At 36.5% G+C, this 13,374-nt stretch overlaps 1 protein-coding gene across 2 annotated transcripts in view; it reads left to right on the top strand.

Annotated features, from left to right (window-relative positions):
- Nucleotides 1-545: 545 nt before the first annotated feature.
- FRRS1 (ferric chelate reductase 1) overlaps nucleotides 546-13,374 on the top strand; it is a 42,655-nt gene continuing 29,826 nt past the window's right edge. Inside the window, exons 1-4 of one of the 2 annotated variants that reach the window (XM_011368481.2) lie at nucleotides 546-613; nucleotides 8,791-8,986; nucleotides 9,865-10,001; nucleotides 11,084-11,178. In XM_011368481.2, the coding sequence (XP_011366783.1) occupies nucleotides 8,791-8,986; nucleotides 9,865-10,001; nucleotides 11,084-11,178 (428 nt within the window). In that variant the 5' untranslated portion in view covers nucleotides 546-613. Of the gene's footprint in view, nucleotides 614-5,471; nucleotides 5,494-8,790; nucleotides 8,987-9,864; nucleotides 10,002-11,083; nucleotides 11,179-13,374 lie in introns of those variants that run through there. The other variant, XM_023536369.1, reaches the window with a different exon arrangement.

A 13,374-nucleotide genomic window follows, 5' to 3' on the forward strand; every position in this document is an offset into this window, starting at 1 on the left:
AAAGGTTTCAGTTCTAGGCACTCATTCTTTTACACCTTTGCAGTTAATTGAAACAATTTGCTATTTACTGTCATTTCCTAGAGAGGGTTGCCAGATAAAATAAAGGACACTTGAGGTAAATTTGAATTTCAGAAAAACGATGAATCATTTTTTAGTATAAATATGCGCCAAATATTGCATTAGACAATGCTTATACTAAAAAATGATCGGTCGATTATCAGAAATTCACATTTAATCAGGCATCTTAAATTTAGTGAATTTGCTAAATTTGGCAAACATACCTAACCATAAGTAGGTTATTATTTTCTTTGTCTTTACTTAGCATTATATAGGACAGGTATGTATTTTCAAATGATTTTATAGTTAAAGACAAAAACATTATTTTCTTGTTGAAACAACAGTTAGCAAAAAATGTTCCTTTGCATAAAACAGAAGGCTTAATTCCCAGAAATGGAATCCAGAAAGGAGTACAGGTCTTGCAAATCAAGTTATGCAGCCTAGTTTGGGAAAAGTTTCCTCTGGTTACTGGATAAATTGGCTCCACCCAGCTGCTGAAATGTGATACAAGCTGTTAACAAAACAGGAAGTTGGCTAGGCAGCTTTGCTTCTCAAGGTAAGTGTCTCCTTCTGTCTTCATGTGAGAGTTTTTTGCAAAGTGTTTAAAAATTGAATCCAGCTAGGTGACAGCCCTGAGAGCAGGCGCCTGTGCTGGCTGGGGGCCGTTGGCGATGCAGGATGGATGCTTTATTAACGAACTATGTTCTAGAGTTTGTATTGAGCTAATGAGTGTCTCTAACAAGCTGGCTTAGTAATGTGTCCTGTGACTTTGACTAATGAGCGTTAATCCCAATGAAAGGGTGATTATATACAGAGACTAGTTTGGGATCCTGAAAGGCGGTAACTTTATTCACGCACAGTGTGTGTGTGTGTGTGTGTGTGTGTGTGTGTGTGTGTGCGCGCGCGCGTGTGTGTTAATTTTAAACTATGGGAACTCCTTTTTATATTTAAACTTGATAGCATAATTATCTATACGAAGGTTACTTAGAGCCTTACTTGGTTTTTAAAGTGTCTCTTAATCTAGAAATTTCAGCTTCCACCACCCCACATCACTGATGTGCTTTTATATTTTCAGAGAGGCTCTGGGGTGACGAGGTGTTACCTCTGCCCTTAATTTTTTTGCATCTTGTCATGCTGCCCAAGGGGCATTGGAGATTTTTCAATTTGTAAATGAGTTATCAGGACTATTTCTTTACACAGCTAAACTTTTCAGTTCAGATATTTTCTTTTTCCTCTGAATTAAAAATGTAGGAAAATGGGGGTATTGTACTTGGATAATGCAGAGGTGGGAGACGAAAACTGGGATCTGTTGGTTCATTGGAAACAATGAGCTAAACTTTTTAAAGGATGGTTTTGTTTAAAGGGATGAGTTCTACTGAATTGTTTAATGAGCCAATATGTTTATTTTTTTTTTGGCTAGTTGTACCTTTGCACCTGTCCATTCACGTGTCAGATTCTCTGGAGTTCCCATTGTATCAGTGCTGTTTTCAACCTTGTCTGCTTGTCAGTGTGAAAGGAGAGCGATGCGTAGGATGCATTTGCTGCCTCCAGGAGTTTGCCATAAGACACGTTACCAATTGTAGAAGAAAAACATGATAAAGTTTTTTTTTTTTTTGATTAGCAAAAAGCAAAGCTTATGGACTTCCTGCGAAGTGAGTGATTGCATCGGATTGGTGAAATTAGGCGAGACTTCAAGTCAATTTTAATGGAAGACCTGTTTTGTGGTGGGCACTGTGCTAGATGTTTCATAGATGTTATTTAATCTTCACAAAAGCTCTTTATATTGGTTGTATTGTCTCTAACAAAACTAGAAAACGAAGGCCTGGTGAGGTTAAATAATTTATCCAAGGTAAGGTGGGACTGCTGGGTTCAATCCAAGTCTATGTGGCTTCAAAGTCCATATTGTTCACTGTCTCATAGAACACAATAATAGTTCATGGTATTTTAACTGGACCTTAGAGGAGGGGTAGAGGTTTTCTTTATTAAGACAAAAACAAACAGAAACAGTAAGAAACAGCAGACGTGGTAGAATCTCTGAAAATCAAGCTGATGTCACCTTTCGTAAAAGGACTTTTACGTTTATAAGGGTCATCTCCATTTGTAAAGGTGTCTCCTTCACTGTACCAGGCCTGCTTTCACTATCGATGGAGAAGGCAGGGACTAAATCTGCATAGCCATCTTACCCTTATCTATGGTGCTTTCCCTGGTAACCTCCCGTAACTGACTCTCCACCCAAAACATTTTTTGTTTTTAGCTGAAAGTGGTACCTAAGGAGATGGTTTTCAATTTTGGAGAGTTCCTAGGTCTCTCCCATATATACAAGAGGTTTAATTTGTTTTTCTCCTCCTAATGTCTCATGTTAATTTGATTATTAGTCTAGCTAGAAGAACTTAAAAAGGTATAAGGAAAATTATTTTTGTGCCCCAACAATTCAATTGTCAATTTAAAAAAATGTTATTTCCCTGTGCTTCCTGTTGTGAAAATGGAGTCTGAAACATTTTTATCCAGGCAAGTGGAAATGCTGACCTATTTTTCAATTTCTCTATAATTAGAGATTCACCTACCAAAGTCAATCTAATTCTTGATGTGGGAGTTTTCTAGGAAAGTAAAGTTAACTCACTAGAAAGAAGGGGAGAAGATTTTCTGAAATATTTCAGAACAAATTAAGTGAGGATGAAAGAAATATATAAAAATCTTAGTCCAACCACAATAGTGTTTAGATGAAATTAGCACATACTGGTGATATGGAAAGTTAGTAGTGATAATAAATAATGGTAATTACCATTTATTGACAGCTTAGTGTTTTTAGACATTGAACTAGTTGTTTTTACACCCATTCTTTCAGCAGTTCTGTGAAAGAAATCTCTACATTGCTTATCAGACTTGTAGAGTGGACTCAACATTCTGAATTAGGCTAATTTAGATTTCAACTCTTCACAGTATGCCCCCACTCACACAGTTTATTATGAAATTTGGATCCTTGCTGGACTTGTTTATGTTGTACATCCTTCTCTCTCCAAGAAGGGAGCAATGATGTTGAGTGAAAAGAACATGAATTTTGGTGTTAGATCTAAGTTCTAATCCTAAAAGTATATACCTGTCAGTGTATATTCCCCGGCCTCAGCTTCATTTCTAAACTGAAGGTAACATCTGCTTGTAAGGATTACATTAGATGTAATATCTACCAGGTTCTCACCAAATGTTTGTTTCTTTTCCTTTTTCTCCACATTATGTCCCCCTACTTTCCCACTCTATAGTAAAACTGTAATTCTTTTTGTCATAGAAATTTTATTGCTTTCCGTATATCTTTTGTGTTGAGCCTTAACTTTTTTGACTTTATCAATCTCTTTATACTTCTATGGTTCTATCTATTTTTCTAAAACTCTTTTTGCCTAATTTTGCCACTCTGTGTGTAAACACCTATTTCCACCTCTAACCTGTCCCTCTGATTATAGTGCAAAGCCCACCAGATTTGCCTCAGATTTTAGTTGAAAAGCTGACCGTACAAATGTGCTGTCCAAAAATACATTTCTAGTTCAACTTGGAATTTCAATTTTTATTTTATATTTGTTTACTGAATGTAAATGAAGGAGTCTTCAGTTAGAAATAAATTATAAATATTTATTTAAGGGTCTTAGAGTTTGCAAACCATAAACACAACTAGGCAATACCCAGAGTGTTCTTAAGAAGAAAGAAAAGCTGAGGGTTCTTATAGTAACAAGTACATTCTTGAGAAGAATCAGTCCCTCATTCTTAGCCTCTGGATTGGGCTGAGATGATAATCCTTGGGATGACTGGGTGTCTGGATAATAGAAGCCAGGTGGTCTAGATACGTGAACATTTGTTAATGGGACAAAAAAGGAGTCCATTCGCCTATGTATACCTAAGCCAAAGAAGAGACACGTGCAAGTTTTGCAGCAAAAAAAAGTAAAACTTATTTAGAGAGTTGCAAGTTCCAGAGATACAGGTGAACTATTGCTCTCAACCACCTGGCTCCCCAGGTGTCTTGGGAGTATAGATTATATAGGGAGAAATCAGTAATCATAGAAACTAAGGGAGTTGAGGTCATGGGTGCTACTGATTGGATGACTGGAGAGGGATAAGGTAATTGATTATTGTGTACTTTTCTGGAATCAGCTATGGCTCTTTGGCCAGTGGAGTTCTTGTGCCTTGGGCTGGACGTTGAAACACATCTAAAGCCAAGATGTTATCCTTAGTCTAAAGTTCAACCAAAACTTATTATTCTCATGGTTATAGACCTGAGGCTCAGTTAATCTTATGTCCTAAAGCTTAATGATTGAAGGAGCAGGCACACAGAGGAGAAGGGTTGAAAAAAGCAAGTGAGTCACAGTGCCATTATCTGGGCAAATCCAGCTTGAATCAGAAAACAAAAAAAGGACATTAAAGAAAGGAAGTTTGCGTACAGTTACACATTCTTTCATTAGTTCTTTAGGGGGTGATCAGAAGGTTTGATGTATATTTGGGCGTTGATGCAGGACTGGAAAGTTCAACAGTTTAAGTTCCCAGGCTCGCTAAAACAAGAATAGAATTATATCTTCATATCTCAACCTACTTGATTTTAATAATTTAGCAGCTTGATTATAGTGACTTCATTTTACTTTTCACTCTATTCCTCACAATAGAAGCAATATTATAAATGGTGGTTCCATTTCTAGACCAAAAGCCTAGAAGCAAAAGCATGTTTAACTCATAAATTAATTGAAATATTCTATACTTGTAACAAAGTAAAAGAAAATAATGCCATTGTAATTCTAGTAATAAAATAAAATGAAAACAGTATTCAGTAAGAAGTAATTATTTACCTTAAGCATTGTTTGTAGAATGTAGTTGATGGAAATTTTGAAAAGAACATTCAAGTGTTTTAGGAATTGCAGTGTTTTTATATTATGGTTAATAAAAAATTTTTTTCTCATATAGAAGGTCACTATGAAAATACTAATTTATTTGTCAAATTAATAGGTTTTGTTTAGGCCCACAAGTGGAATAAGAAAGAATAAGACATTTTCCATTTGTTAAATCCACCTTCTATCTTCAAAATCCTCCCTGTTGCTTAGCTTGTTTGTTTCTTCTTTAGTTCTGAGAACTCTCCTTTTTTACTGAAATTTCGCTCCTCCTAATTTAGAACTTAACTCAAAGCTGAAACTTAAAGGTCTATATATGCTATAAAGCAGAGGTCCCCAGCCCCCAGGCCACAGACCTGTACTGGGGTGTGGTCTGTTAGGAACCAGGCCACACGGGAGGTGAGTGGCTGGAGCTTCATCTGTGTTTGCAGCTGCTCCCCAATGCTATCTGTATTTGCAGCTGCTCCCCAGCGCTAGCATCACCGCCTCAGCCCCACCTCAGATCATCAGGCGTTAGATTCTCATAGGGGCACTGGTCCCTGGTGCCAAAAGGATTGAGGACTGCTGCTGTAAGGTAATGTTTTTTAAACTGCAGATTAAGATCTTTTGGTAAGTTGTGAAATGACAATTCAGTGGGATGTAACCAGCATTAAAAAAAAGGAAGAAATAGAAAATACATGAGTTTATCAAGTATGTAGAGGTAAATAATATTTCTTGAAGTGTTTGTTGGGTCATAATGTAAAAATATTTCTTACTTTGGGTGTGATAAAAAAATTAAATAAACCCACTACATATAGCAAAAGACATCCTTTTCCAAATTATTTAGATATTTTATAGTGATCTCTTTTGTTAAGTTTTTGCTTTTTTTGTGGCTCATTCTTCATATTAAGAAAATCTTGTTACCTCATAGCTATACATCAATTAAGACTCAGTGTGCGCTTACGTTCACATCTTGGGTGATGTGGAGTGGGTGTTACTGGGCAGAGTTCTCACAATTTTTTGTTGTATGTAAACTTTAGAACTTCTTTGATGCCTTAATTTAAAATAAATGACTAGCAGTAAGAGCTACAGCTTTAATGCAATATAACTAGATTCGATTAATTATTTGCTAGCTTACTCATCTGATATGGTTTTAAAGCTGTGCTTTCCCTCCTTTTTTATTTTTCTCACCTGTTCTTAGAGTTCCACAATAAAAAAGACATTTAATGGCCAGTTTATTTAAAAATTCCTTAACACATCCTGCTTTTTCTTACATCTAAATATTTTTCAGTTGTATTCTTCTCATTTTATTTGAGTTTTACTTTGTAGTAATGAATATACTGTCTTGAGTAACACTTGCCTCTGTGGTCTATAATCACAACAATACTTACATATTCATCCAAGTACAAGGAGTTTTTATTTAAATAATAAAGAATACATTTGTTTTAAGTCTTATCTTTGTGTGAGATGTATATAGAACATGGTATAAGCAGTCATTATACATTTTTACTAAGTGCCTGTTTTTTAGGCAAGAAATGAAACTATAAATTTCATCATATGTGGGAATATTTCATTTAGAGAATCAGGATAATCTCTCTTAATTTTTTGAACCAGTAGGTCTATATTTGCCCTGGGATGACAGAATGCAAATTACAATGTCCTTTGTTCTATTCTCTATATTCGTACCCATGGTAAAATGTGAATATAGAAACTTGTAAAAGTCGTAGGAAATCGGTGAGAGTTTTTTTCCAATGCTTGAAGGATGACCTTGTAACTCATAGCTCATTATCCATGTTCTATAATTTTAGTTTAAATGTTTCCATGAATAACTCCTTATTCTCTTTCATAACTATGCAAACTGTTGGCATAAGTTGGCTAATGAATTAATGTATTAGTTTGGAATAAGGTTGTTCCTGAAATCATCAACTGCAAAATCATCATCAGTCACTGTAATGAAAATAGAACTTCACCTTGGATAGTCAGCATCCGACCAAGAACAAAGAAATTGCTATTGTTTACCTCCCTCTCTGACCTTGTTTGTAATATGTGTCTAGTGAATGACAGGTGGTGAAGTCTTAGTCACTTCCCTTTCCTTTCTTATATTTTGTTCTCTAATAATTTCCAATACGCCTTTCACTTTGCTTTCCTAATATCACAGTGTTAGGGTTGAAGGTGGGCCTGCTCTATTTTGCAAATGAAGAAACAGAGACAGAGATTAAGTGACTTGGTGTTAATCCGCTCCTTAGTGCTCAGCAGGGACTAGACATCAAGTCTTGTTCCCACTCTCACCTGACAGGAAGTCAGTGCCAAATAAGTATTTGTTAAACTGAACTAACTCTTCCTACTGTATCATCTTTAAATGAGTGGCACATTACTGCATTTAATCTTCATAATAACCTGGTCACTGTCACATGGTTAAAACTATGACTTTGATGTTCTCTATTTTCATTACAGTGACTAAATCTTGCCTGGTCCTACCTAAAAGCAGGTCTACAAAAGGACTGGGAAGCTATGTTTGTTAGAAAATCCTCCTACGGCTTCACTCTTTAGCAGTTATTTCTTTAAGTACTGTTTCCTATAGTAAGTAACCATTTTCAAAATTATGCTTTTTCTCAGAGTCTATGTGCTTCTCTTATGCTATATATATATATATTTTGAAAGTGCTTGACTTTTTCATTGGTTCCTCTTGCTCATCCTTAGATGGGAAAAATTCTGGCTTTGGTGTTTGTTAAAAAAAAAAAAGGGATACAGTACCGTTGGACCCTGCGCTGTCTACTTGGTGTAGCTCCTGGTGTGAGGTGCAGGGCTGGTTAAAGTGTGTACCCTCGGCACAATTTCTAGAGTTATGTGGGAATTCCTGTAGTTTAGCTCTGCGACAATGTCAGGGTTTGTTTGTAATTTATATGACATGAGAGGATAATTTATTTTAGTGATTATAAGGATGCTTTTATCTTGTCCATCACCAGATCTATCACACAGGAAACCCCCATTTCTATGGAGAATGAGCTGCTTGCTTCTTGGTCTTTTCCTATCAGCAGCCTGTCTACAGTGCTTGTTTTATTTACTGCCGTGTAGCATGTCCTTGCCCATTTACCTCTAGCCTTGTTTTATACTATGATTTGCAGGTTTTGAGCTTATGCATGAAATGAAGTGGTGGTTGTGGACTAGAAGAGGGTGAGACTGACATAAAGTAGCTGGTTTCCCATTAGGCACATGGTAAGAGGCAGATAACCTGGATGAGAGGAAGAAAATTGCTTGAGCTGACAATCATGCTTTCTTAATTCAGAAGTGTCTGGGTTATAGGTTATGTAAATTTTATCTCTTGCAATTGGTTGTCTGTTAACCTTGGTTTTCAGTGTTGCAAATTAGTTTATCCACATTGTCATCCGGATTAATTTAATAGGAAGTTAGGAGAAGTCATATCAGAGACTTATTCAGGTGATGTTATTTAGATTCAGTAAAAACATCTCTTGTTTGTTCTTTAAGCTTTCTAGGATGAAGTGGAATACAATCTTTTGTTTTTATTGGACTAGCTTATTATTTCCTAATTATACTAATGAAAACTAATATTTGTTATCTTGTCAGACTTTCAGCTGTATCTTCATCTTATAAAACGACTTTGAAAGGAGGTCTTAGTTTCCTCATTTTTAAAGATGTGGGGGCTTAAGGAGATTTGCTTAAAATCTCACAATTGCTAATTGATAGAGCTGAGATTCAAATCCAGGCCAAACTTCACATATCACATTCTTTTTATCATATATTTTTGAGAATATAGTTAGCTGATTATTTGAAAGCAAGTGGTTTTCTAGAATTATTGTCTTGTGGTATGAAAACTTTTATGTTTTATTTTAATTATATCTGAAAATAATGTGCTTTGAATCTTCTTTTTGAGATGGCAGTTTCTGGATTTCCTCTTGGTGCCTTCATACTTCTGTCACACATTAGTTCTGTGGCTAATTATCCCGACGGAAGAGTAACGGCATCTTGCCATGAAATGATTCCTGAACATGGTCACATTCCACGCTCTGATCCGATTCACAACATTTCAGTGAGTCAGATGACATTCACCTCAGGAGATCAGATCAAAGGTACTGTGCTGTGGTTAACTGCTTACGTTTTGAATTTTATTCTTTTACTGTAAATTGATTTTTAAAATTATTATTAGAGTTATACAATTTCAGTTAAAAATCTTCACCTATTTTGATAAGATGCCATTATATTATAGTTCCCATTTTTGCGTTTGCTACAAATGACTATGTTACTTAAGTAGCATATCCATCCCCCATGCAGAACAGGATTTAAAATGTTTTTTTAATCATTGTTTAGTATATCTTCATTAACAACACTATTAACTCAATAGAAAAGGAAAATAAAGTTTATTTTATCTGGTTTAAGATATAATAAACCCTTACCTTTTTCAATACAGTGTAATCTCTTATGCTTTCCTGACAAAATGTAGGTCGACAAAGGTGTATGTATAGGAGCATTTTACAAATTCTTATTTTCTGCAACTCTAGAAATGCAAAATATTAATAGATACTCTAACAAAAAGAGTATATGAAAAACATACTCTGTATGTTATATATAATATACCTTTCAGAGTTTTATACTGCACAGTAGGATGTTAAAGGTCCTGAGGGATTTGCAGTAAAGAAACAAGTAATTACTTCTCATCCATCATTTTCCAAACTAATTTGGCCCAATGGACTACCCCCCGATCATTACCTAACTACCTTTCCCCCTGCCCACCCCTCCGCCACACCCCTGGTGGAATGGTTATCGCCATCCCATGGAGCAGATGTCCTATGAACACAGTTTAGAGCCATGTCTGTAGGATGATTTCTACTGTTTTCTCTCCTGGGGTAGTTTTGTATATGAACACCTGATTCTAACTCTGTGCCTCCTCTAAAGTTTCCTTTTGGCATGTCGCTAAATCTCTTAACTTATCTTTTTGTCTGTTTCTTAGTTACTTTGTCAGGGCCAGAATTTAAAGGCTTTCTCTTAGAAGCACGTGATGCTAATGCTCTGAGTGGCCCTCCTATTGGCTTCTTCAAATTGATTGACAGTCAAGTGTCACAGCTTCTGACTTGTGATGATATACAGGTTTGTGTTTAGTTTGAAACTGATTTCTGTCAGTTTCCATGGGTCTTCACTACAGGGTGGTGTTTGCAAGATAAACAACAATATTATCTATGGACATCTGAATAGATTCACAATGATCCAACTTTCCCCTAATTTTACTACTGGAAATTATATATTTTTATATATCAGCATCTTAAGAAAGGTAGGATAAGAGCTTGAAGAGTTTTTATCTTTTGATATTTTATATAATATTGACGCATATTGATTTTGAAGGGTGTAAATATTGAAAATAGAGTTCTAGAGTGGGACAGAAATCTAATTTTTTCATTCATTCATTCAATAAACATTTGCTATATCAAGAACTATCCTGTGTACAGGAATATGGTAATGAACAAGACCTACTCTGTTTCTTGAAGTGATTATACACTTACACATAAATAAAACATGTGGACATGTGATATATGGCACACAGGTAGAACATATGGATATAGGACAGACACATGAGTAGAATAGTCTGATGACTTAGATTAGAAGCAAGCACAGGATGGGTGGAAAGCATAGAGGGGCTGCCACACACAGGCTGGAGGGAATTGAGAGAGAGCTTCTTGGAGGAGATGATCACAAAGCCGAGCCACAAAGAATGAGTAGAAATTCGCCAAGTGAATGAAAGTGGGAAATAAGATTGATCAAGAGAAAGGAATGACTGATGTACAATACTACATATTTGGAGGCAGGAATTTCTTTCTTTTGATGAATCTTCTGCATACTATTTACATCTATTAATGGAAGGAATATAAATTTATGGTATAAGCGAAATGATGAGCAGGTCTATGTAGCATTAAAATACCCAGTATTCATAACGCTCTTGAGGTCTTCAGTTTCTGCTGATTCTAATTTAAATTAATTCATAGAGTTAGCTGCTAATCTGGTATCAACCAGTCAACATACATTTATTAAGTATGTGAGTCCTTGTTCTAAAGAAAATAATCTTTACCAGAATGCCAAGGTCATGCGATAATAAATTGCTTTGCAAAATGATAGTAGTTCCAGCCATGCTGAGCTACTGAGTGACTAAATAATAGTTCTTTCCCATTTTATTTCAGGGATCAGCTGTGAGTCACACAAATCCACACAAAAAAACAGAAATTAAAGTGTACTGGAAAGCTCCAAACGATGCCCCCAATCACATACAGTTTCTGTGAGTAAAAAGAAGAGCTAACAGTGTTGTAACTTATAATTAAAACAGTAATGGTCTGTATAATTTTTTTGTCTTTATTGAAATATAATAGACAATTAGTTGCTTGTATTTACATTGTACAATTCAATGAGTTTTTTCAATTATATTGAGATACAATAATATACCAGTTTCAGTTGTATAGCATAGTGATCAGAGATCCACATAACTCTCAAAGTGATCACTCCACTAAATATAATACCCCTCTTCCCCCTTACATATTTATTACAACATTATTAACCATCTTCCCCATGCTACACTCTACATTTCCATGTCTATTCTGCAACTATCCATTTTGTACATCTCTTTGCCTTTTTTTGTCCCACCTACCCCCCTCCCATTTAGTATCCCTTTAAATATTCTCTGTAACTATGAGTTTATTTCTGCTTTTGTTGTTGTTGTTGATTTTGTTCTTTAGATTCCACATGTATGTGAAATCATGCGATATTTGTCTTTCTCTATCCAACCCATTTCATTCAGTGCAATACCCTATAGGTCAATCAAGGCAATATCTTTTTCCATTCCCTTCCTTTTAGTCTGTGTATGTGTTTTATCTGAAGTGAGTCTCTCATAGGCAGCATATGTAGGGGTCTTGTTTTCTTATCCATTCAGCCACTCTATCTTTTGGTTGGAGCACTTAATTCTTTTCCATTTGAGATACTTGTGGATAGGAAAGCAGTTATTACTATTCTTTATTCTTGTTTTTGATACATGTTTTTTCTTCTTAAAGAAGTCCCTCCAACATTTCCTGGCTTGGTGATGATAAATTCCTTTAGCTTATTTTTCTCTGAGAAGCTCTTTCTGTCCTGCACAGTTTCTTTTGAGAAATCAGCTGCCAGTCTTATGGGTGCTCTATTGTAGGTAACTAACTGCTTTTCTCTTGCTGCTTTTAAGATTCTCTTTGTATTTAACCCTTGGCATTTTAATTATGATGTGTCTTGGTGTGGGCCTCTTTGAGTTCTTGGTTTTTGAGATTCTCTGAGCTTCCCAGAGTTGTTAGTCTATTTCCTTCACCAGGTTAGGAAAGTTTTCCAACATTATTTCTTCAAATAGCTGTTCAACATCTTGTTTTCCTTCAGGTACCCCATGACATGGATATTTTTACCTTTAAAAGTGTCTCATAGGCTCCTTAAATTGTTATAGTCTTGGCTTCTTCTTTCTTGCCATTCTGATTGGGTGTCCTTGGCTTCCCAAGAATTGGAGGTTCAATCCTCTTCTTCATCTACTGTGTTGATTCTCTCTAATATACTCTTTATTTCAGATAATGTGTTTTTCATTTCTGACTGGTTCACTTTTATAATTTCCATTTCTATTTTTATGTTTTTTTTAATCTCTTTATTAAAGTTCTCACTGAGTTTATCTATACTTCCCCTAGGTTCACTGAGCAACTTTATAACCAGTGTTTTGAACTCTGCATCTGTTAGATCGCTTGACTCCGTTATATCTGGATCTCTGTTCTGTTCTCTCATATGGTTTCTGCTTCTTTGTCTTTCCATTTTGGCTGCCTTTCCATGTGTGTTTCTATGTACTAAACAAAGCTCTTAAGTCTCCTAGTCTTATTAGTGTGGCTTTGTGTGGTAGGTGTCCAGTGGCACAGACTTGAGAGGGGTTCAGCTGCAGGCCAAACTTAGCCCAAGCCTCGGCCCCTCCGGGGCCACCTGTTGAGATTCAGCAAACAATCCACAAATGCTGTGCTTATAGTTGCCTCAAAAAGCCACACCAGAAACTGAGGCCAGCTGCCTCCAGTGTGAATCTAAGCACTGCTCAGCAAATGACACCTGACTAAGAGAGGACACACCTGGATGTGGCTTGGCTGGGGCCCTGAGTTGGGGTAGGTGGAGTTTCAAGGAATCCTCCGGGTGGAGTGACCTCTGTTATCCAGTTTGATGATGTCGCAGCTATGGCGGCGCTGTGTCTACACACTGGGATGGGGGAGGGCTCAACAGAGGAACGGTGGACACCACCAGCACTTCTGTACAGAGCGAGTCTCACCTTAGCCCTCACTCTGACAACTCAGTGTTCCCCTGTAAGTCCCTGGTGCCCCTGAGCAGCCAGCCTGGTGCTGGTGCTCAGAACAAGTAGGTCTGTCACTGTGAAAGTTTGGTGGCAGATGCGGCCCCTTTAAGAGGCTTCTGCCGCTGCCGCCGCCGCCGCCACCTC

The sequence above is a fragment of the Pteropus vampyrus genome, unplaced genomic scaffold, assembly GCF_000151845.1.
Source record: "Pteropus vampyrus isolate Shadow unplaced genomic scaffold, Pvam_2.0 Scaffold6, whole genome shotgun sequence".
Taxonomy (NCBI): domain Eukaryota; kingdom Metazoa; phylum Chordata; class Mammalia; order Chiroptera; family Pteropodidae; genus Pteropus; species Pteropus vampyrus.